General features: G+C 30.2%; 1 protein-coding gene across 2 annotated transcripts; it reads left to right on the top strand.

Annotated features, from left to right (window-relative positions):
* Positions 1–1650: 1650 nt before the first annotated feature.
* Positions 1651–23694, top strand: Ih (hyperpolarization activated cyclic nucleotide gated potassium channel Ih). 2 transcript variants are annotated; one of them, XM_075731712.1, is made up of 11 exons: positions 1651–2787; positions 14170–15077; positions 15145–15253; positions 15338–15501; positions 16616–16896; positions 19368–19451; positions 21428–21577; positions 21652–21870; positions 21935–22081; positions 22186–22429; positions 22562–23694. In XM_075731712.1, the coding sequence occupies exons 1-11, from the start codon at positions 2594–2596 to the stop codon at positions 23362–23364; spliced, it is 3303 nt and encodes a 1100-aa protein (XP_075587827.1). In that variant the 5' UTR covers positions 1651–2593; the 3' UTR covers positions 23365–23694. The 2 variants fall into 2 exon arrangements, with proteins under 2 accessions (XP_075587827.1, XP_075587828.1); XM_075731713.1 differs by lacking the exon at positions 19368–19451.
* The last annotated feature ends 599 nt before the right edge of the window (positions 23695–24293 follow it).

Here is a 24293-nt window from a genome sequence, read left to right as displayed (position 1 = left end):
AACAAAAAAAAATTTCACTCTGCAAATTGGTGTTCCATTTGGATCATTTGAATTCATTCTGAGTAAATCCTTGATCTTTTTTTTCCAATGGTGAACTAGGAAAAAAAAACTTTCTTACATTAGCCATTTCTATATATATATGTGAACAAAAAAAAATGTCATCATCGTCTTCATTTAAAAGCAGAATTTTTTTTTTTTTGCTGTTGGAATTAAAAATTCAAATTACTCTACCTTTTTTTTCTCTATTTTCTTAATCATCAATTCAATTCACTTGAACTAGAGAGAGAGAGAAACGGTAATGATTCGTTCATAGTTTTGTTCTATTCTCAATGATGATGATGACGATGATGTGGTGGAAAAAAAACTTTTTTTTTTCATCCGAAATCATTGATTTTTTTTCTAGCCAAAAAAAAATATCATATGACCGAGTGACATTTATATATATACACATTAATGTCATCATCATCATCATCATGATGGTGGATTTTATGGAATTTTTCATTTTTGCACCAAACGAATGAAAATGAGAGAGAGAAAAAAAAATGAAACCCACCATCGAATGACGACGTATTGATAATGGCAGTGGAACCCTTCTACACACACACACACACACACACACACACACCTCTCGATGAAGAATTGAATTTTTTTTATGCAAAAAAAAACGGAAAAACCATCCATTTTGAGTTCAGAAAAAAAATTCATCTTTATGCTAAAATCAAAATCGATTGATGATGATGATGATGCGGCCAACATACACAGAAGACTAAATCAAAGTGGAAAAAAAATTCTTGCAATGAAAACCAATCAGAAATCAAATTGACAATTTAGCCAATAACCATCTTTTGAATCATTTAAATGGATTGTGCATCTTGTTTTTGCTCAATTTTTCTATTACATGCAATCAACTCAAGATTTAAGTTGATTTTTTTTGTTTCTTCATTTCTCTTGTTGTCATCATCAACAAGATTTATTATCGTATTTCATTAACAAACAATCAAACGATTAAACAAACAGAATTTCAAACAACGTCATTATCCTGTTTTTTAATCGAGAAGAAAAAAAAATATTTGCAAATCATCTGATAATCGATACACATGTGTATCTGGAAAAAAAATACATGACCAATCAAACAAAACAAAAAAGACCTAAAAACCGCGGGGCAATTCATTTCGATTCGATTCATTCGATACACACAGGATCACTATCTCAATTTTCTTTCAATATTTATTTGTATATATTGTAATCTATATGTAACTTTGATGATTACGACGACTACGACGACTAAAAAAAAAAAAGACAACGACAAGATTTTTATATTAAAAAAAAATATACGGTAGCAACTGCGTGTTAACTTTTTCTATAGTCATCATCATCATCATCATCATCTTCATTGGTTCGGTTTAGTTCAGAATTTGTTCAGCCATTGTCGTCCGTTAGATTCTTGCTATTTATTTTTTTTTATTTTTTTTTCTCATTGCTTTGTTCTTCTGTTCAAATTCTAGTATAGAATAGTTCTTGGTAGGTGTGTGTGTGTGTGTGTATGTCGGTGGCAATCGTATTGATGATGATGACGCCTGAAATACCCGACGCACACACACACACACACAAACTGACTGACTTAGTGAATACACCAACAACAACAAACGACACACATTTGAATTCTGGATCACATGCACATTTTGTGTGTTTGTGTGTGTACCCTATTAATATATCATGAATGAAAATATCAAAGAAAAAAAAATGACTATCAATGTCTCTCTTTACATTGGCATGAGAAGAAATGAAAAAAAATCCCGAAGAATCATGATGATGTGATTATTATCGAAAATCAGAATGGTTTTTTTCTTCTTATCGTTCATCAATTATCAATAATTTTTTCTCTTCTCATTTGGTTCAGTTCATTTGTATACAAGTGTTAGTGCATCAACTTGAATCATCATCATCACCATTATTATTATTATTGGCATCGACGATTGTTTATTTTCTAGTGGAAACAACAACAACAAAATACGTGATAAATTAATCACAAATGGCAAATATCTTGGCCATCATATATGATGATCAATTTTCATATATAAATATATAAATCAATCGATAATAATGACGAGAATTAACATGAAAAAAATGAATGAATGAATGCTTGATTGCTTAAATGAATAAATGTGGCCAAATATTGAGAATCTGTAATAAATAATATAAAAAGACGGCCACAATCATCTTCATCTTTATCATCGTCAATTTTTTTTGTTTACTCCATGTTGATAATAAAAATGTCCATCAATGGGATGGCAACTTTCCTGTTGAAATCGACAAAAAAAAAAACATAGCCGATCAAGATGAATAAACAACAAAAAAAATCAAATCAAATCAAACGAATGACAATCACACTCATCATTTGTTGTTTTGAAGAAGAAAAATAAAAAAAAAATCGATAATAAACAAAAACAAAAACTAAAAAAAAAAATAATAATGAAAATTTAAAGCAAGATAAAAATAAATTTCAAAAAAAAAAAAAAAAAATACAAGACAAAACCAAAATATCGATATAATCACGGTGGAAGAAGCAGAAAGAAGATTTAAAAAAAAAAAAATGTCAACTACCAATAACTATAATGGCGATGGCAATCAAACTACTACCGATACAATGACAACAACAACCACATCAACGTCATCACCGCTGCCACCACCACCTCCACCACCACCACCACCATCATCACTGCCAATACAGCCATCAATTTCATCATCATCAGCAACAACAACAACAACAACAATGGCAGCTACCAAGTAAGCAAAAAAAAAACAACGACAACGACAACGACCGTCTTATTACTTATTATTATTATTATCGACCATCCAATTAAATTTTATCGAGAAAATTTCTGTTTGATGAACTTTTTTTTTGATTCATAAAAAGCGATTTATACTCAAAGAAATTATCAAGTATTGAGAAAATTTGATATCCATGAATTTGATCCATGAAATCTCATGAGAATATTATGTGTTAGAAACAGAATGTCTGTGTGTGTGTGTGTTTTGGATCATTATTTCATATTTTCATTTGTAATTATTATTCTTGTGATAAGTAGATTGTTTTTGAAACAACAACAACTAGCAATAAAAATAAATAATGAGAATCTATTAGAAAGCAAAAAAAAAACAAAACAAAACAAAAACAAAAAAAAATCTAGAATTTTGTATTCTGAATCGGCAATTTTTTGTTGTTGTTGTTTTTTGTTTTATTCTGTGGATTCATTACTAGAATACTTAATGACACACACACACATACAGAGAGAGTAAGACGACCAGATCCAATATCTTGGAATGATTTTATTTGCCGCTTATTAAATGGTAAATTGACAATTACCAACAACAACAACAACAAGAAAAACTTCCACCACCATCGACGACAAGAATTTTATTCTTGTAATTTTTTTTTGTTGTTTCCATTTGTGAATTATCATTCTGTTTGATCTTTTTCGTTGTTCGTTGTTCATCATCAATGACCCATACTTTTGTTCCACTTTAACTTTGTTTTTTTTCTCTCATTTCATTTCATTACACATACAACAATCAATTGAAAAACAGAAATTCTGTGTGTGTGTGTGTGTGTGTGTAGAAAAAATTTCTGGTAAATTGAATTTCATCAAAATTGAAAATGAAAATGAAAATATTTTTCATTCAACTATAAAATTAGTGTCAAAATGAAAAAAAAACAAGCAGAAAGAATACGAAATTCTATGGAATAATTTGGGCACACAAACAAATAAACAAAAAAAACAAACACCTTACAAACATACACAGACAGGCAGAAAAGAAACCCAAAACATAACATTTATTGTCATGACCAAATACATTTGATGAAAAGAAAATTTCATTTTTCGATTTGTGTGCATTATGGAGAAAGAGAGAGGGAAAAAAGTTTGTTTTTGTTGTCATTGTGTGTTGTGTGTGTTTTTGTGTGTGATTCGGATGTTTTTGAATTTATTTTTTCCATTTTTACATTCTGTCTGAATGTTTTTTTTTTTTGACTCAAATTGTGTATTGAATAATGATGGAAGAGTGAAAAAAATTTTTTTCTTGGTTGTCGTGTAAATCAATGCAAAGCTGTCTCATCATCATCATCCGATTGATTGATCCAAATTGAATCGATGTGATGTGTGTGTGTGTGTGTGTGTGCTGTGTGTGTTCGTGTTAATGGCCATGAGATTTAAGAATTTTTCATTGACAGAATTCTCGCATCGTTTGTTTCATTATTTATCAAATGAATTGAATGAATCATCATTGTGTAGTAGTATTATTATTATTACTTTTTATTCTGGTTATTTTCACAATTTTTTTTTCTTATCAAGATTAAAAGCTTGATTCAGAGATTATGTGTTTGTGTGTGTCTCTCTCTCTCTCTCTTTCTTTGTTTTTTGATGATTCTAAACATTTTATAGCATCCCTATTAAATCGGGTACCATCATTGTCATTATCATCATCATCATTTTCACGTTGAAAATGTCTTTTTCATTCGTTTTGTTGTTGTTGTTGTTGTTGTTGTCGTTGTTTTTCATTTCAAATACCTCGCTTATAAGAAAAAAAATAAATGCCACATTTATTTGTTTGTTTTCAACAATTCCATCATCATTTAAAGTAGTAGTAATAGTAGTAGTAGCTGTTGTAAAGTTTATTTTTCTTACCCGATGAGTGTTTTAACCTTTTAGTATTACATGTGTTTGATTTATATATAAATGAAAAACTCAATAAAAATAATAATGCTTATTGTTTGATTTTTGAAAAACAATCGCTTCATGTGGTAGCAGAGCGTGGTTGATCGTTTTCTTTCACCCCTCTGGCTAATTGTTTTATTTTTTCATTTGTTTATTATTGAAAAAATATTATCTTATATATTTGTGTTTGTCATGGCAAAGCCATCGTCAACCAGCGGTAATGACATGGACGCAACCATGAAGAAATTTATGGAAATGTTCGTATCTATGAATTCTTCACGATCATCATCCGAGTCCAACATGGGACTGGAAACGTATGCATTCAGTCAAGTGACCAAATATGATGGTGTCAATATTAAAGAGTGGTCATCCTCGGTACGATCAGCATTTCTTACGTGTGGAAAGGAACATTTCTTGCGTAGTGAACTTCCGACTGGCCATCCCGAATACTCTCTTTATCAGAGGTACTTTGGATTAATGAAATTTACATTTCAACCAAAGGTTCGGGATCATGTTGAACATCTGAAAACGGTGTTTCAACTATGGGATTATATGACTCGTTTCGAGAAAGATAATCGGGCTACAGCGGTAAGAAAATATATCAAGCTGGTTGGTACAAAGTATGAAGGTGGCGAACTTCGTCTTTGGCTTGAACAATTGACAGCTCGTTTTGAAGATGTCGAATCGGAGTGGCTACAAAACACTGAGAATTCTCGGTGCACTATCATCATCAGTATGTTACCACGACCAATTCGAACGTCTGGCAGACAGACTGACGTCCAGAGATTCGTTGACAATGAAGGACATAATGAACGCATTCATCGAGGAGGACGAAAAAATGAAAACTGTTTCATCGAAACATGTGAGTAATCAGTCTGTCAATGCCATGAAGAAAAAATTCAACAAGAAATCATCTTCGTCATCAAAACGTAACGATGTGAAGTGTGATTACTGCAAAAGAAATGGTCATACTACTGATGATTGTCATAAACGTTTCTGGGATGAACATCATAAATCATCCACATCATCGTCACCAGCCAATCAAATTCGAAACCATCGACATCATCATCTTCTGCATCATCAAAGTCATCAAATGCCGCATCTACCAGCAAACATTCGGCTAAGTCCGTTATTCTTAAAAATGTTTGTAACACAATAAGTGATTCATGGATCCTGGATTCAGGATCGACAACACATGTGACATTCAACGAATCAGTGCTGGTTAACGCCAAGTCCAAACGGTGTGAGTTTGAGGCCGCTGGCGGAGAACCAATTATCTCAACAAAAACTGGTGATACTGTGATTCATCCAAATGACAATGAACTTATGCTAAAAAATGTTGCATGTGGTGATTTTAATGCAAACTTGATATCTGTGTCTCAACTTATGAGTGACGGTTATTCTGTGTTTTTTGATGGCCAATCGCCAGATAAAACAGCTTTCATCATCAAAAACCATGACATTAACATTGTGAATCCTATTGTGTCTGCTAATCAATCATCAGGTGTGTGGCTTCTTAAAAATCAACGCAAACAAACATGTTACAATCTGTGGCATTATCGTCTAGGCCATTGCGGCAAAAATATTCTAAATCAAATCGCCAAACAATCATCGTGTGTTAAAGTTGATAATGACAACTGTGATGCGTGTCTGAAAAATAAATCTGTGTCTGTGCCACATAAACAACCGATGATCTATGATGATGTGAACATTTTTGAATTTCTTCATGTTGACTTGTGGGAAAGCCCAGTGTTATCAGCGGGTGGAAGTAAATATGGTTTACTTGTGGTTGATCATCGTACACGTTTCTGTTTCGGTATTTCAATTCCGTCTAAATCTGATGCAACTGAAGCGTTAATTAATTTTATCACTGATCATCAACGTCGATACAAGAAAAATGGACGAAAAGTATGTTATATCAGATCTGATTGTGGTAAAGAGTTCGTCAATCATCAAATGGAAGAATTTTGCTCAGAAAATGGCATCAATCATCAAACTACTGTTGGCTACGCGCCACAGCAAAATGGAATCGTAGAAAGAATGAATAGAACTGTTTTTGGTACTGTTCGTACTCTTCTAAATTCAGCCAACATGGACCACAAATATTGGGCCGAAGCTATGTCTGCTGCTATTTATCTGATAAACATTTGGGTTCGTGATTCTGGCTCATCTCCATTTGAATTGTTTTTCGGTCATAAACCATCCTACGATCATTTGCATACGTTTGGATGTGTTGCTTATCATCATCAACCAAAACAAAAACGAACATCGAAACTCGATCCAACTTCGACAAAATTGGTATTCATCGGATATACAAATTCAAAAGTGAATTATCGTCTTCTTGATCCATCTGATGATAAAATAGTGATTACAAATGATGTGAAATTTTGTGAGAATGAGATGTATTTTAAATGTGACTCATCATCATCATCTAATGTCGATCAATCAACATCATCTTCATCTTCTTTCATCAATCCAAGATTTTTACATGATAACAATTTAACAAGTGATAGTGATAGTGATAGTGTCATTGACATTACTCATGATTCATCTACAATTCCGATACCAGCTTCATTTTCATCATCATCTTCTTCTACACAAATCAATAACGAATCAACAAGTAATTGTTCTGATGTTGAATCACCATCTTTCGATGATACTTCGACTACTACAAATTCAGATGCAATTGATCATCATATGTTACCACGTAGATCGAATCGAGAGAACAGGGGAGTTCCCCCGAACAGATTTGGTTACAAATGCGTGAATTCATACATCATACCATCAACCTACAATGAAGCTCTAAAATTACCAGATTCGAAACAATGGCTGGATGCTATAAATTGTGAAATTAATCAGTTGCAAAAATATTCTGTGTTTAAGAAAGTGCCATTTGATAAATCTAAGAAGGTGATACCAACGAAATGGATCTTTACTAGAAAACGAACTGGTGCATACAAAGCAAGGCTTGTTGCTTGTGGTTATCGACAGATGTATGGTATTGATTACATGGAAACAGCTTCACCAACACCTGATCGATCTTTGACAAACATATTGCTGGCATGGGCCAAAACATTTAATCATAAAGTACGACAATTAGATGTACGAACGGCATTTTTAAATGCTGAATTATCTGAACCAGTTTATGTTCGTCCACCATCCGGTTTTGATAACAATGGTTTGCTGAAACTTGAAAAAGCTTTGTATGGTCTAAAGCAGAGTCCGTTGGCATGGTATAAAACCATATCAAATTATTTGTTGTCAATTGGCTTTGAGAAATGTGTTACCGATAAATGTCTATTCAAAAAAGGTGACGTCATTCTGTTGCTTTATGTTGATGATATCATCATGGTTGGTCCTAATGAATCTATGAAATTCGATCATCAAAATTGGAAAATAAATTTGAAATCACTGATATTGGCAACATCGGTGACTATCTTGGAATTACTATCAAGGAATTTCCTGATAGGTTTGAATTGAATCAATCTAGTTATATCAACAAGGTGCTAGAAGAATTTAATATGGTGGATTGCAAACCATCTAAAGTTCCAATGTCTTTTCTTTATGAAACCATTGAGGATGAAGAAATTGACATGAATCTTCCCGTGCAGAAATTAATTGGGTGTCTTCTTTATATTGCCAATAGAACCAGACCTGACATTTGTTTCTCTGTCAACTGGCTTTCTCGATTTATGACGAAACCAACAGCCTCGTTGTTTAAAGCTTGCAAGAATATTTTACGTTATTTATCATCTACGATTAATAAAAATCTTGTTATCGGGTCGTTGGATTCAACACTGACCGTATACACTGATGCCAGCTTTGGTCAAGGTGTTTCTAAACGTTCAACATCTGGTGTAATCGTCCGTTGTGGGATGTCGACTCTAACTTGGAGATGTTGTCGCCAATCGAAATTATCCACATCGAGTTGTGAGGCGGAATCCAGAGCTTTATTGGATGGGCATAACATCATGAAACCAATACGTGAAATTTTGGACTTTATGAGTTATATGACTAATGTTATTTTCCGTTGTGATAACAAGTCTGCTATTCAAATTTTTACTGGAAGTACGATGAAGAGATCCAGACATTTTGACATAGAAATCAAAAAGCTCGTGGAGATTTTTTCAGATGATCCTTCTATGTCTGTCGATTTTGTTTCTACTGATATTCAATTAGCAGATGGGTTAACTAAACCCTTTAGCAAAAATAATTTATGTATTTTCTTTGATTCTTTGTTTTTATGAATCATCGGGTAACAGGGGAGCATGTTGTAAAGTTTATTTTTCTTACCCGATGAGTGTTTTAACCTTTTAGTATTACATGTGTTTGATTTATATATAAATGAAAAACTCAATAAAAATAATAATGCTTATTGTTTGATTTTTGAAAAACAATCGCTTCAGTAGCAGTAATAATCATGTCTAAAAAACACATGTCTAATGTATTTTCGATGTCACAAATCAGTTTTTAGCATTCATTCGATTCATTTTCATTCATTAAGTGATATGTGTGTATTTTGTTGTTTGTCTCGAATATTCCTGACATTTGTATTTTTTACTACCCAGAAAAAAAAAGAATTTCGAAACATTTTTGTTGTTGTTGTTGTTCAAATCATCGTTTTTTCCGTTTGATAATCCAATCAAAAAAAAAAAAAAAAAACATAAAATTTTTGGGAAGAAAACGTCGTGTTTTTTTCCTAGAATTTTCCAGAGAGAGAAAGACAATTTGTCGAAAGGGTTTTTTCCAATGTGAATCGATGAAAACAACGATATAAAACAAAACAAAAAAAACGTCTTGGCACTATTTTTTTTTTTTTTGCAATAAAATCAATAATTTATGTGTTCAATAATTGTAGCTGTGTTTACTGTTTTGGTTTTTGTTTTCTAACCAGATAATTATTATCATGCGTCTTAATAATATAATAACTTTAGTACTGATTTAGTCATTAAAGTCGTTGCAAATTTATTGACGAAAAAAAAAATTTGCCAATTTCTTTGGTTAATAATTGGTCACTTTGAAATGAATGGCCTTTTTTCGTTGTTAATGTCGCTTAATAATTAGTTTCAATGATGATGATCATTATCCATGATGATGATGATGATGATGATTTGGACGAGACAAAAATACAAACAGAGGTAGTGGCAGAAAACAAAACACAAAACAGAAAAAAAAACTGTCAACCATCATCATCATGGCTGTCGATTATTTAATTATACATTGATTATTACCATCATCATCATCATTGGAAAAAAAAGTGAAATTTTCCACTTTACTTTTTTTTCACATCAAAATATTGTCAATTTTTCTGGTTGTCAATGATTTGACAATCAAAAAAAATTTTTTTCTATCAATATTCTGCATAGAGAGAGAGAGAGAGAGAAGAGATGGAGAGAGAAATTGAATTTTTTTTTCTCTCTACTTTTGTATCATATTTCCCATGTGTGAAACGATGATCAATGAACAGTGCAGAAAAGTGTGGCAAAAAAAAATTTATTCTCCTGTTGATGTTGATAATTTGAAATAAAATCAAATAAATAGCGACAATTTTGGAAACAAATGGCCTTCATTTTTTTCTGTTGATTTTCCATGTTGGAAACAAAATCAAAAAAAAAAAATTCTCAAGGTAAACATAAACACACACATGCACGCACTTATTCATAGAAATTTGGGATTATTCCTAGCAATTTTTATGGTAGAATTTTTCGTTTTTTTTTTTTTTTGGTTTGTCAATGCAGAATAATTCAAGCGAAAATTTGTTTGCGTAATTTTTTTTTATCCTGTTCAGCTCAAATCCTGTTGATATTGCTGTTTTGTTTTTGGTTGCTGATTAGAAAAAAAAACCATCCGACTTGAGTTTGTATTCCCCACCACCACCGCTACCTTTATCCCAAAAAAAAACTAATGACTTCAATACGAAGAGATTATTCTGATTCACCCGAAAACAAAAATGAATGGCTCACTCAATAAATTTTTTTTTTTTTTTTTAGTTGGCCTGTTTGTAGACTGTAACTGTGATTTCTTATTATCTACAAGAATCATTGAAATAGAAAGAATTTTTCTATCTTGGATTTCTATTCTGGCTTAACACAAAAATACAACTAAATTAATTTAATCAAAACAAAAATCAGACACTTTAATCTCACTGTTTTTTTCTGTCATTGTTGTTGCAAGTTGTTGTTGTTGTTGTTGAGTCTTAAATTGGGTGTAATAGAAATCTGTTTTTCTTTTCATTTTTGTTTTCGGCCCAATTCTGGAGAAAAACAGATTATTATTATCAAAAGAATATCGAATGTTACAATGAACTAATCTCTTTTTGTACTTTATTTTGAAATTCCATAATTTGATAAATTGATCAAATATTCATACGGAATTGAATGAATTCTAAACTTTCGCGATGATTTTGTTATTGAACATTGTATTTTTAATCAAACGAGTGTATCTCACATGTTATTTGCATTTTATTTGATCAACGAGAATTGCAAAGAATAAAAAAAACAAACAAACAGATAAAAAACACAGTGAATCTAAATATTGAATGATTAAACAGAAAAAATAAAGACAGAAAAAAAATTACGAATCCATCAGAAAAGATGGCCAAGGGAATAAGTGATTCATCCATCATTGATCTATGGTTTTTCTTGTTCATAATTCTAGAATCAAGAATAAAAGATGATTGAATTTGGCTAGAAAAAAAAATCCATCGATCCATCTATTTAATTCATGCATTCTATTTTTGTTGTTGTTCATTCATAACGATATAATCAATACACACACACACACAGATGCTTGTGTGTGTGTGTGTTTTGTCTTTTCATCGTTTTTTTTTCTTTGGCTTTTTTATTCAGCATTTTTTTTTCATTAGCGTAAACATTGATAGCGTTAAGGAAAAAAAAACTCATACAAACACTCATCATAGCGAAAAATATTCGTTTCATTCAATTCTTGTATTCTTGAATTGAATTACTTGATTCTAGTCATTCATACATCTCTATTTTGGATGTTTTTTTTTGCAAATAAATGTTCTCGTGTGTGTATGTGTGTGTGTCCGCCAAAACAGATTCGTTTTATACGAAGAAACAACAACAAACAAACAAACAAAACGAAATTCCAGTATTTATTGATTCTAAATACAGAATCAATTCTGAAAACAGAATGAATGAGAAAGAAAAAAAAAATTTTTGAATGATCTGTGCCGAGGTTCGAACATATCAATCGATTGTCATTGTCAGCTATCATTATTATTATTATTACGATTTTCAATGTGAATTGGTTAAGGTTTCAAAGTCAATTCAAAGAGAATACAAATGCCAGAATTTGATCAATAAAAATTGCGTTTCGTTTTTTTTTTTGCTTATGGGTTATTTTTGTTGTTGTTTTTATTGGATTCTCATTCTGAAAATTGATGGAGTGGAAAAAAAAGAAAAAATTTTTTTAGCCAATTACAATTTTTGTTGTTGTTGAATCTTCTTTTTTTTTTTGCTTTCGCCAAAATGATTTCAACCTCAATCCATTCAAATGTCAATTGTGATTACATTGAACATTGTCGGTGACGTTATCCATGTGAGAGTTTTCATTCAAATGCGAATAAATAAATGTCAAACTTGAAAGAATACTGAAGACAACAACAACAACAACAAAAAAATTCTCAACATATCGTACCAACTACAATGGCCATTAATTAACGTTGTTTTTCTATCCAAAAATATTCACAAAATCAATTTGATATTTTTGGTAAATTTTTTTTGTTTTGTTTTGTTTTGTTTCAATCTCATTTGCTGTGATTTAAATATAAATCAATTTTGAATTTTGTACAGAATACAATGAATAATGTAATGAGAATGCCATTCCATCGTCAAACATTTGTTGTGCTGATTCTGTCATATGATGTTGTTGTCTGCTAATTAATTACTCACTGTCAATGTTGTCTTGTTGTTGTTGTTGTTGTTTTTTTTTTTTTTTTTTTTTTGATTATATAAACAATGTCTACAAACAATCAAAGTATTTTACATTCATTTTATCTGATGTTTTTTTTCGGTGTGCAAAAAAAAACAAATGACATGAATATGACAGAAAATCAGAAAACACAAAATCCCAGTCATTATTAGTCGTAATTTGCTTAACCAAAAAGAACCAAAAAAAAAGAGAAAAAAAAATTCCTGATTCTGTTGTTGTTGTTGTTGTTGTTTGTTAGATTGTAATCAACTTCTTGGATAAACAACAATCCACTGAAATCCCTTTATCAAAGACAAATATTCTGTATTCGAAATTTACTGGATTCATTCATTTGATGATGACAATGATGATCTTTTTATCCTTGTTAATCGACAGAAAAAAAATGATTGGGATTTTTTATTTTTCACCAGAATCTAGACGATTCGTTGTGTTTCTTTTTCCATTTTTTTTTCATTCACATTGAAACAGATTTTCCATTTATTGAAAAAAATTTTAATTTCCATTTCTCCGCCGCATACGGTATCACTTTCTTATTTGGTTGTATGTTGAATGACAAAAAAAAACTTTTTTTCATTTCATTTTCCATTTTCTATTTTCATTCAAATTTGACTTTTTTTCTCCATTTTATTTCATTTCATTTCAATTCATTTCGCATTTAATTCGTATATTTGTGTCTGTTGTAAATGTCACACAGTGATATTACAAAATTTACATTGATAAACATGTGTTGAAGCAAAAAAAAAAACTAAAAAAAAAAACGGAAATCAAAGAATCTAAGATTGAAAAGTTGATAAACCAATGAATTTGAATGGTGCAAAAAGAAAACGATGACGACTACGACGATTGTCTTGGTATGAAAAAAAAAGAAAATGAAAAAAAAATGAAATGGAACAAAAAAAAACATTGTATCCTCTCAACGATGATGAACCAGACGTCAACTTTTTCATTTTGGAACACACACACAAACACACAAAAAAAAAACACGACAGCAGGTGAATTATATTATTATGCCACTGAAAAAAAAAATTTTTTGTTGTAAAAGATTCAAGATATATTATTCACCCGAATAGAGGTTTTTTTTTGATTGATCATGCCCGTGTTTTTTGTGTTTTTTTTTTGTATGTACATTGTGTACAGATAGTACGAGTTTTTCCTAATTTTTTTTTCTGGGTTGTTTACTGTCAATGTTGTTGTTTGCCGATACGAAATCCACCTAGGTCGGTGTGTGTGTGTGTTGTTTGTCCAATGGGGTATTTGTTTTTTGTTGTGAATGAATTTTTTTTTTGGCCCCATTTTTCAACAAATTTTTTTTTTCTACCTAATGGTGGAAAAAAAACAAATGAATGAATTTTGGTTTGAATAAATAGAGAGAGAGAGAGAGAGAAACGCTTAAAGTAATGTCTAAGTTTAATTTATGGAAACTTTTCATTTACATTCATCCATTATTATCCTGTCATGTCTATATATTCATTCTCATTTTATTTTTTTTTTTTTTTAGGCCAAATGATCAATCGATTATTAAACCAACAATAACATCATTATCATCGACTACCGGTGGAATAATATCGACAACAACATTAACCGGAAATGATGCCATAATCAATTGTAATCCAGTAAATAATAGTATTATTTGTCGACGTAATAGACGACGTTCATCTAGTTTAAAATGTTCAGCAGCAGCATCAGCATCGGCATTGGCAGCAACGGTACCAAATTATCAATCATCTAAATTTACAACAACAAGTGATAATACAACAACATCTATTAATACTGTTAATAATGTTCAAGCTGCAGCACGTGCTTGTTATGATTTTCTTATTCGTCCTGATAGTAATAATTATATAATCGATGCAATCGATGATGAACAATTGGAACAATTATTATCGGCAAATAATGTTAATAATAAATCACCAATAGTGACAAATAATCAGCCATTACGATTAGGACAGGCTAAAAAAACAACACAACAACGTATAATAACCAGTAATGGTAAATTACAACATCAACAATCAACAACAACAACAGCAACAACAACAACAACAACGGACAATCATCATTATCATCATCATCATCATTTTCATCCACATACAGATAATATCAATTGTTGTTATCAATCAAAAGCCATTACAGACGATTTTATTATTGATGATTATATTACACCGGAAATAATGAATTATACAAAACAGGATAATAATCAAAATAATAATTCAATGTTATCGCAAAAATCACCGCCAATGATTTTTAAATCATTTGAATCAAATGCATCAGCTACCGGTGGCATATGGGATAAAGAGGATAATATTAGTCTATATGGAACACCGAAAGAGGAAATGTTACCAAGTCTTGGTGATTCAAAAGGTCCATCATTTATGCGTAGCCAGATTGAAGCATTATTTCAACCATCAGGTAAATTTTAATTTGAATTTTTAATTGTATTCAAAAAAAAAATGTTGATCAATTTTCTCATATACAGATAATAAATTGGCAATGAAATTGTTTGGTAGTAAAAAAGCCTTAATGAATGAACGGATGCGTCAAAAAGAATCCGGATTATTCATCATTCATCCATGCAGTACATTCAGGTCGGTGGCTATGATTTTTTTTTTTTTTTTTTTTTTTGATTCGTTCTGTACAATTTTTTTCATTATGTCTAACAAAATCTATAGATTCTATTGGGATCTTTGTATGCTACTATTATTGGTTGCCAATCTAATCGTATTACCGGTAACAATATCATTCTTCAAAGATGATCTATCCACACGTTGGATTGCCTTCAACATTTTATCTGATACTATTTTTCTACTCGATATTTTAGTCAATTTTCGAACAGGTAAAATTTTCACAATTCAATGAATATTAATTATATTCAACATAATTCTGTTGCTGTTGTTGTTGTTGTTGTTGTTGTTGAGAGTCAAATAAAAAGGTAACTGTGTCCATTCACACACACACACACACGCACACATACTTTTGACATTCGGACATAATTAGCTGATGAAAATGAATTCTTTTAACCATTTATATTCATTATTATCATGATAATGACGACAATGACTCTCTATGGATTTTTATTTTATTTTTTTTTCACATAGAAAACAAATTGTCTATGGGGAACAAAATTGTCACCAGAAAAAAAAATATTCTAATGAGAAAATGGTCACACACACACACACGAACACACACGTGGATAGTTTGATTCTGGACACCAAATACTTTTTTTGTCCATAGTATTCACAATAATAAATAGAATGAACAAACAGAAAAAAACGAATTAAAACAATCTACGAATTGCTTGAACAACAAGATAAAATATTGATGATGATGATAATCAACCAATGAAAGATTTTTCTGTTTGTCGATCAACAACAACCAGAAAAATCATTATGGTTGAATAGAATTTGCGTGCACCATACATTTGTATTTTGTTGTTGTTGTTGTTGTTTGTTGTTGTTACAACAAATCCAATTTACAACACAAATACAACATTTTCAACCGAAAACCAGACATAGTTCTACATAGTATGAATGTAGAATGAGTATTTTTTTTTTAGTAACACAAGTATCGAATAGAAAAAATTTGTTCATTCATAAATTACAACTGGCCATTGGTCAAGGTAATTTAATGACTCTGTTCGTGTGTATGTGTTCAAGGGTGTGTATGTATAATTTTATGTCTAATTGAACATTACCATTGATATATTTAGTTTTTTTTTTGTTTTATTTCTGGTCTGTCCGTGTGTGTGTGTGTATGTTTGTTTGGGTTACATTGTCGCTAGTGATCAGCCCATCATGAATTTTAATTGAAGAAAATTTGCACAAACAACAACAACAACAACAATAATGGCAAAATGTTGCTACAAAGAATTTGGATTCTGTTTTCATTGATTTAAATTTTGTTTTTGTTTTTTGTTTTTCTATTCTATTTTCTAATTTTCACCACTAAAGGAATAATGAACCCAGATTTGCCAGAACAAGTGATTCTAGATCCAAAACAAATCGCTCATGGTTATATACGTTCATGGTTTTTTCTCGATCTAATCAGTTCAATACCATTGGATTATCTTTATCTTGTTTTTAATCAAGATTTTGATGATAATTATCAAGCAAGCATTTGGCAAGCTGGCCGTGCATTACGTATATTACGTATATTGAAAATGTTAAGTCTATTAAGATTATTACGTCTTTCACGTTTGGTTCGTTATGTTAGCCAATGGGAAGAAGTTTATGTAAGTGAATGATGAATATTCATTTTTCAAATTTTTTTCGTTGTTTTTTTTTCTGTTTGAAGAATTGAAATGATTTTTTTTCGTTCATTCTAAATAAATTTATTTCAGATTAGACATCAATATGCAAATTAGATGAACAGAAAAAAAAGAAAAAAAATTAGATCTTGCTTTGTATATGAGTGTGTGTGTGTGTGTCGTGTGCGTGTTGTCATTATTGATTGATTAGTTCTAATCAATTAGAATGTTTTTGCTTATTTTTTTTAGATTTTTTTTAAAAAATGCTGCTTTTTACACACACAAAACACACACAGAAAAAAATGAATTACCACACAAGCTCAATGCAAAACAATTGATTGATTGATTGATTGATTGATTGACTGACTGACTGATCAAACATAACTAATGAAACAAAAAATTTTTTTTTTCGATTCTTGTCCTCGCTTTTACAAATCTGTGCTTTATTTTCCATTTATTTTTGCTTTGATTCTTGAAAATTTTTTCAAATTTATTTCATGCAAAAAAAAATTCAATTTCATTTTTGTCTAGTTGAACGTGGCCATTTTGTTTGGCCACTACCAAAAAACAAAAAATTACCATTTAATTGAAGTTAATTTGGCAACGTAAAAGTATTCATAATCATCTGCAATAGAATTTCATTATCCATGCAAGAATTACTAAAAAAACGATTTTAATTGTCATTATAAACAGAATGCAGAATGAATATTCGTTCGTTCGTTCGTTTGTTTGTTTGTTGATGATTACAGAGATATGATACGAAATTTTAGATTCATTTAATTTGACAAACAAAAACAAAACAAAACAAAAAAATTTACGTTTGGCTACTCTCTTGATAGATTCGTGTATAGAAATATTCTCACACACACACACACACACACACAGAGAGACACACATATGCAAACAAACGATGATTAAGCCTTTTTTTTATTTCGCTGACTCAATTTAATATAAATTTTTTCAATTTAAAATTCAAATTTTTTTTTTGTTGTTGCCCGAATTTTTCATTCTTTTTTTTTCTTCGAAGAATGTACACACACACACACACACACACACGGAAATTTGATTTGCATTGTTGTTAATAGCAATTGAAATGATTTTTTTTTTTGGTGCGTCGAAATATTGAAATTCTTGTTGTTCTCCACAAGCAGCAGCAGCGGCAGCACCACCTAGAACAAGTTACTTAACCTGCAAATAAAAAAAACAACAATGGATTCCTATATATAACAATCATCATATTGATTAGATCAGAATTTTTTTTTAAGTGTTCAGTGCACACATACACACACACAAGAATCAATGATTCTTTCTTCTCTTTTCTCTCAACATTTGTGTCTGCATGTTCAATGAATTTCATCATGATAATTGATTTTGTAGTTGCCAAAAAGTTCGTGACTATAATTTTCCACTACTGAATTTTTGTTGCAATGGTCAATCATGATGATCATGATAATAACAACAATAATGATGATGATGATGATGATGAAAAAAAAAAAACAAAAAAAATTATCTTGAATTTCATTGAAAAATAATTTTTTTTTTTTGATTCTGTGATTAGAATTTGCCATTGAAAGACATACAGATACAAAGTATATGTTGAAAGTTGTTCATCATGGCTTGGCTCAAATTATTGCTTATGAATGAATTTGCTTGCTTGTTTTGTTATTTTTCTATTTTGATGATTGATTTTTGTGATTACGATCTCAATGGTGATTGATGAATGGATGGATGATTTGCATGTAAATATAATTATGGCTTGGCTTTGGCTGAATGTTTGAAGCTTTCTATGAACGTGTGTGTGGGCGTTTTTGTTTGTCTGTTTTTTTCTTGAAATTCAATAACAATAAATAGATTCTTGATTCTAATAGATGATGATGATTATTATTGCCCGATTGGATTGATGTTTTTTAATCAATAATTAATAATCTACCTGTCTACCTATATATATAAATTAATTATAAACCATTTCCAATTAAAACTGTCAAAATTGAAACAAGAAAAAAATTAAACATCCAATCTAATATTATTCCAATTTCTTTTCTCTCTCTTTTCATCTCTCTCTCTCTCTCTCTCTCTCTCTATCTCTCTCTAATTCGCTCTTTTCTTCATTATCCTTGAATGTAAATCATCCTCATAAATCAATCAATCAATCAATTGCTCAATCAAATGATCATCATCATTATCAACTGTTAAATTATCTTCATAAATTCTCCAATTTCATAAATGTTTCCCAATTCCTTATATATCATTGTGCTTGCAAACCATATATTTTTATATTCCTGAATATTCTTCGTATTTATTCTTGTTTCCCATTCATGTTTTCAATGTCGATTCTTTAATTTTTGTAACATCATTTAAACCATCCCTCTCTCTGTTCTTCCCTTTTTTCCATTTTTGTTGCTTTTTTTTCATTTTAATCGGATACAAACAAACAAACATGATGATGATGATGAAAGATGTCAAACTTAGCCAATATGACAATGTCAAAAGATCAAAAATGTTTTTTCATTAATCTAAGCAAAATACCTGGTTATAAAAAGGTAAATCTGCTGATTTAATTTTTTGTGTTTTGTTTTGTTTTGTTTTGTTTTTTTGTTTATCTTACAATTAACCAATTAATAGTCTAGTCTAGTTTTTTTTTCATTTTTCATCACTAAATTTTAAATTTTCTAACCAATTTGTAGTAGTAGTAGTAAAAAAAAATTTTTCTTTAAAATTTTCAATTTATAAATGTGCCTGCTTTTTGTTGTTTTCAATGTGAAAAAATTTCTTGCTATAAGCTGCTATTCTGAAATCAATGTGTACGTTTTTTTTCTGTCTCCAAATTCTCTTCTTATCAATGCATGCTCTACGAATGAATGATTTTTTTTTTTGGATTCCGTTCGTTTTTTTTTCTTGATTTCCTGAATTTATTTTTCTGTCTATCTGTCTTTGTGTGGGTGTGTGTTTTCCTGAATTTTTTTTTTCAAAATGTACATTATTGGCCAAGCAGAAAGTACAGTCATCATTAATTATTGACTGCTAATGCCACTGCCCCTGAGAATAATGAAAATCAATCGACCAAACACACACACACACGGAAAAAAATCATTTAAATGTTTCTCGGTTAAAAATCATCATTATATTATAATCAATCTGTGATTCACAACAAAAAAAAATTATCGATTGCCGAATCGAATATATTGAAATCAATTACAAGGCAATACTGATTTACTTTTTTTTTTGCTCCAATCATCCAGTCAAGAAAATCTTAGTTCAGCAAAATTTTGATCATTGAACAAAAAAAAGATAAAAGAAAAATGACCACACACACACACACTATACAAATTATGATGATGAACAAACGAAAAAAACGTTCATGGCAAAATTTTTCTATTCTTCATCATTCGTTTATTCATTATTTGAATGAATTCAGAGAGAAAAAAAACACCCACACACACACACACCCAGGAGATTTATATTTGAGTAATAATAATAAAAAGTTATTTTGGATTATTATCATCATGAATTTCGTGTTTTTTTTTCTTTTCATATATTGGTCCACATATTGATCCAAATTCTATGATGTGCTACCGCCATTAACATACACGATTCTTTTTTTTGAAAAGTCAATTCAGGCAACAAAAAAAAATTCCATAAATCTAAACAAATAATGAAGAATCTGAAGAATTTAAAGTTTGAACTGGGCAATAAATTTATTAAATGAATTTAAATTGCAAACACACACACACACACCCACATACACACACACACACGCAGATGTTTGGGTGCATTTCTGTTTGTTTTATTTTGGCAGCCCGTTTTAAATAAACACACACACACACACAGACATCATATATGTGACTGTATGATTTATGATGATGATGATCATCATCATTTCATTTCATTTCCACCACCATATTTTGCCGATTCTCTAAACAGAATTAAAAATTCTTGAATTCACAAATCACATTAAGAAAACAATTCAAATCAAACACAAAAAAAAAGTTTTTTCAGTTTTTTTTCTCTTTAAAAAAAAAAATTGATTTTTTGCCAGCCAACCATCAATGATGGAATTTTTCACAATAGATTCTACTGAATTATTACTCATTCAGAATTCAATTTGATTTACAATTTTAAAAATTCAAATGAATCAAAAAATGAAACATTCTAACAACCAATATTGGTGAAATATATCGATTTTCATTTTCATTATGTGCACATATAAAAACATTTTTGGCGTGTATGTGTGTCTGTGTCTGTTTTTTTTTATTTCGTTTATTTTTGTCAGTTTTATTTGACCATTACTTTTTATTTGTAATGTAAAAATGGTGTACACGTGTGTTTGTGTGTTGTTTATGAAAAAAAAATCAATTTTATATATGAAAATGATGAAAGTTTTTTTTTTGTTCTGGTTTGATTTTTATCTTGCTGAATTTATTGAATGATTGATTGATTGGTTGTATTTGAATTTATTCATTAATTTATATCGATTATTGATTGATTGATTGATTATTATAATTGTTTTATCTTCTAGTTTCTAAATATGGCCAGTGTATTTATGAAAATATTCAATCTAATCTGTATGATGTTATTGATTGGCCATTGGAGTGGTTGTCTACAATTTTTAGTACCAATGTTACAAGGATTTCCAACCAATTCATGGGTGGCCATCAATGAGCTTCAGGTGGGTGGATATTTTTTTTTCTTTCTCTTTTTAAAAAAAAACAAATAAAACCTAATTTTGGCTAAATAAAATAGGATGCAGATTGGTTTGATCAATATTCATGGTCATTATTCAAGGCAATGTCTCATATGCTTTGTATTGGTTATGGGCGTTTTCCACCACAAAGTATGACAGATATGTGGCTTACATTGCTCAGTATGATTTCTGGTGCCACTTGTTATGCATTGTTTCTTGGCCATACAACTAATCTTATTCAATCACTTGATTCATCACGGCGACAATATCGTGAAAAGGTTAGTGGGCAAAAAGAAAAATTATTTCTAATTCTAATTTCATTCTAATTTCAATTCTATACAGCTCAAACAAGTTGAAGAATATATGGCCTATAGAAAATTACCAAGAGATCTACGTGTACGAATTGGTGATTATTTTGAACATCGTTATCAAGGAAAATTTTTCAATGAAGATACAATTCTTGATGAATTATCCGAAAGATTACGTGAGGTATGTTTCATTTGGTTGATGTTGTTGTTGTTTTGCAATCGTTATATGCAATCATTCATTTTTTTTATATGAACACACACATACACACAAAAAAAACAACACAGGATGTCATCAATTATAATTGCAGAGCATTGGTTGCATCTGTACCATTTTTTGCCAATGCTGATACCGATTTTGTTAATTCGATTGTTACCCGGCTGAAATATGAAGTATTTCAACCAGGAGATATAATCATTAAAGAAGGTACAATTGGTAATAAAATGTATTTCATACAAGAAGGTATTGTCGACATTGTTATGATTACCGGTGAGGTTGCCACAAGTCTTTCAGATGGATCATATTTTGGAGGTAAATGAATCATTTAGTGTGATATAGTGATAGTGAATTGAATTAATTTGATTGCACTTGATCACTACTAATCGATTGGTTTTTTTTTCTCTCTCTTTCTCTCTCTCTTCTCTGCTATACAAAACAAAACAGAAATTTGTCTATTGACCAACACCCGTAGAGTTGCTAGTGTTCGTGCTGAAACATATTGTAATCTATTCTCATTATCAGTAGAACATTTTAATGCCGTATTAGATATGTATCCATTAATGCGTCGTACAATGGAATCGATTGCTGCTGAACGTTTGAATAAAATTGGTAAAAATCCAAGCATTGTTTGTCCAAGAGAAGATTTTCAATCAGAATTAAAAGCAGTTAGTGAATTATTAACAATGTCAGCACAAAGTCCAAGTGATGATAGTGAAAGTGATGTGTCTATATTCAATAAAAATCATTCGAAAAATAAATTAAAAGCATCATTATCATCATCAAAATTGCCAAGACCTAAATCAGAATCTTGTTTTCCATTAATGAATACATTAAGTATTAGTAATCTTGATAGTAGTAGTAGTAAAAATGATACACATCAACAACAACAACAACAACAGCCACAACAATCGACAACACCAACATCAATTAAACAGGATTCAACACCAAGCCTGTTTCAAAGATCTGGATCATTTTTTCGTGTTGGTAATCGTAATAATAATTCTACACAACAACAACAACAACAATCATCATCTGCTGTTGATCAACAACAACAACAACAACAACAACAAAACAATCAATCAGACAATCAAAATCATCATCATTATCATCATCATTCACATCCACATCATCATCAACATCATCATCATGGACATCAACATAATAATAGAAAAAATCAAGAGCAAATTAATTTATCTACCTGTATAACAGTAACATCACCATCAACATCATCGTTGAATAAACAATAGAATATCATCTGTTTTATCTAGTCTGGATTTTATTGAAAGAATTCTGTGTCAATTTGCAAATATTTTTCTTTCGTTTGAATCAATTTTATTGATCACCAACTTTGATATGGATTGATTGATTTTTGTTATTTCTATTTTGAATCTCACCAAAAAAAAAGAAGCCTTTAGCCTTTCATACACACACACCCACACACCCACACGCAAATTTGCTTATTCACCACACTAATTTAAAATAATTATTTATTTTTCGTTATTCTGATTATATTGATTCTAATAATTTAAAAATAGGATTATTGTATTATTAAAGAATTTATATTCAAATATAAAGAATCGTCACGTATTATATGAATGGCCACACACACACACACACAGAACACGACAAAAAACAGACAATGATTGAATGATTCGATTCGATTCTTATGTAATCATCATCATGATGATGAATTTATTGTTTTTCTTTGTGATTAATCCGAATGATTCGGGTTCTTAGAACATTACCGAACAAAAAAAAACCGAATGTTTTTTCGGTTTTTTTTGTTCTGTCAAACAATAACATCAAAGAAGAAAATTCAAACTACAAACAAAAACGAATGAATTATATGTGGCAAAGACAAAAAGCGTATATATAAATAATAACGACAAGAATTTTGACAAAATGATTCATTGCAATTTTTTTTCACCATCATCATCATCATCATCATCGTCGTCGTCGTTATTGTTGTTGTTATTATTGTACAAGAAGAATTGGTATATTTTCCTCTTCTAATGGAAGATAATGCGGATGCATCGGCGAGAAAAAAAAACAGCAAATTTTCTTGTTTCAAATGCATCAACAACAACAACAACAACCGAATAACAATAATACAAATGAACCTAAATTTCCATTATGTCGTTATTTTTTTTTTTCTTTCATTCACTCAAAAAGACAC

This window comes from Dermatophagoides farinae, chromosome 6 (genome assembly GCF_024713945.1).
Source record: "Dermatophagoides farinae isolate YC_2012a chromosome 6, ASM2471394v1, whole genome shotgun sequence".
NCBI lineage: Eukaryota > Metazoa > Arthropoda > Arachnida > Sarcoptiformes > Pyroglyphidae > Dermatophagoides > Dermatophagoides farinae.
The sequence above is the reverse complement of the archived record's forward strand: the minus strand, read 5'-3'. Positions and strand labels throughout refer to the sequence as shown.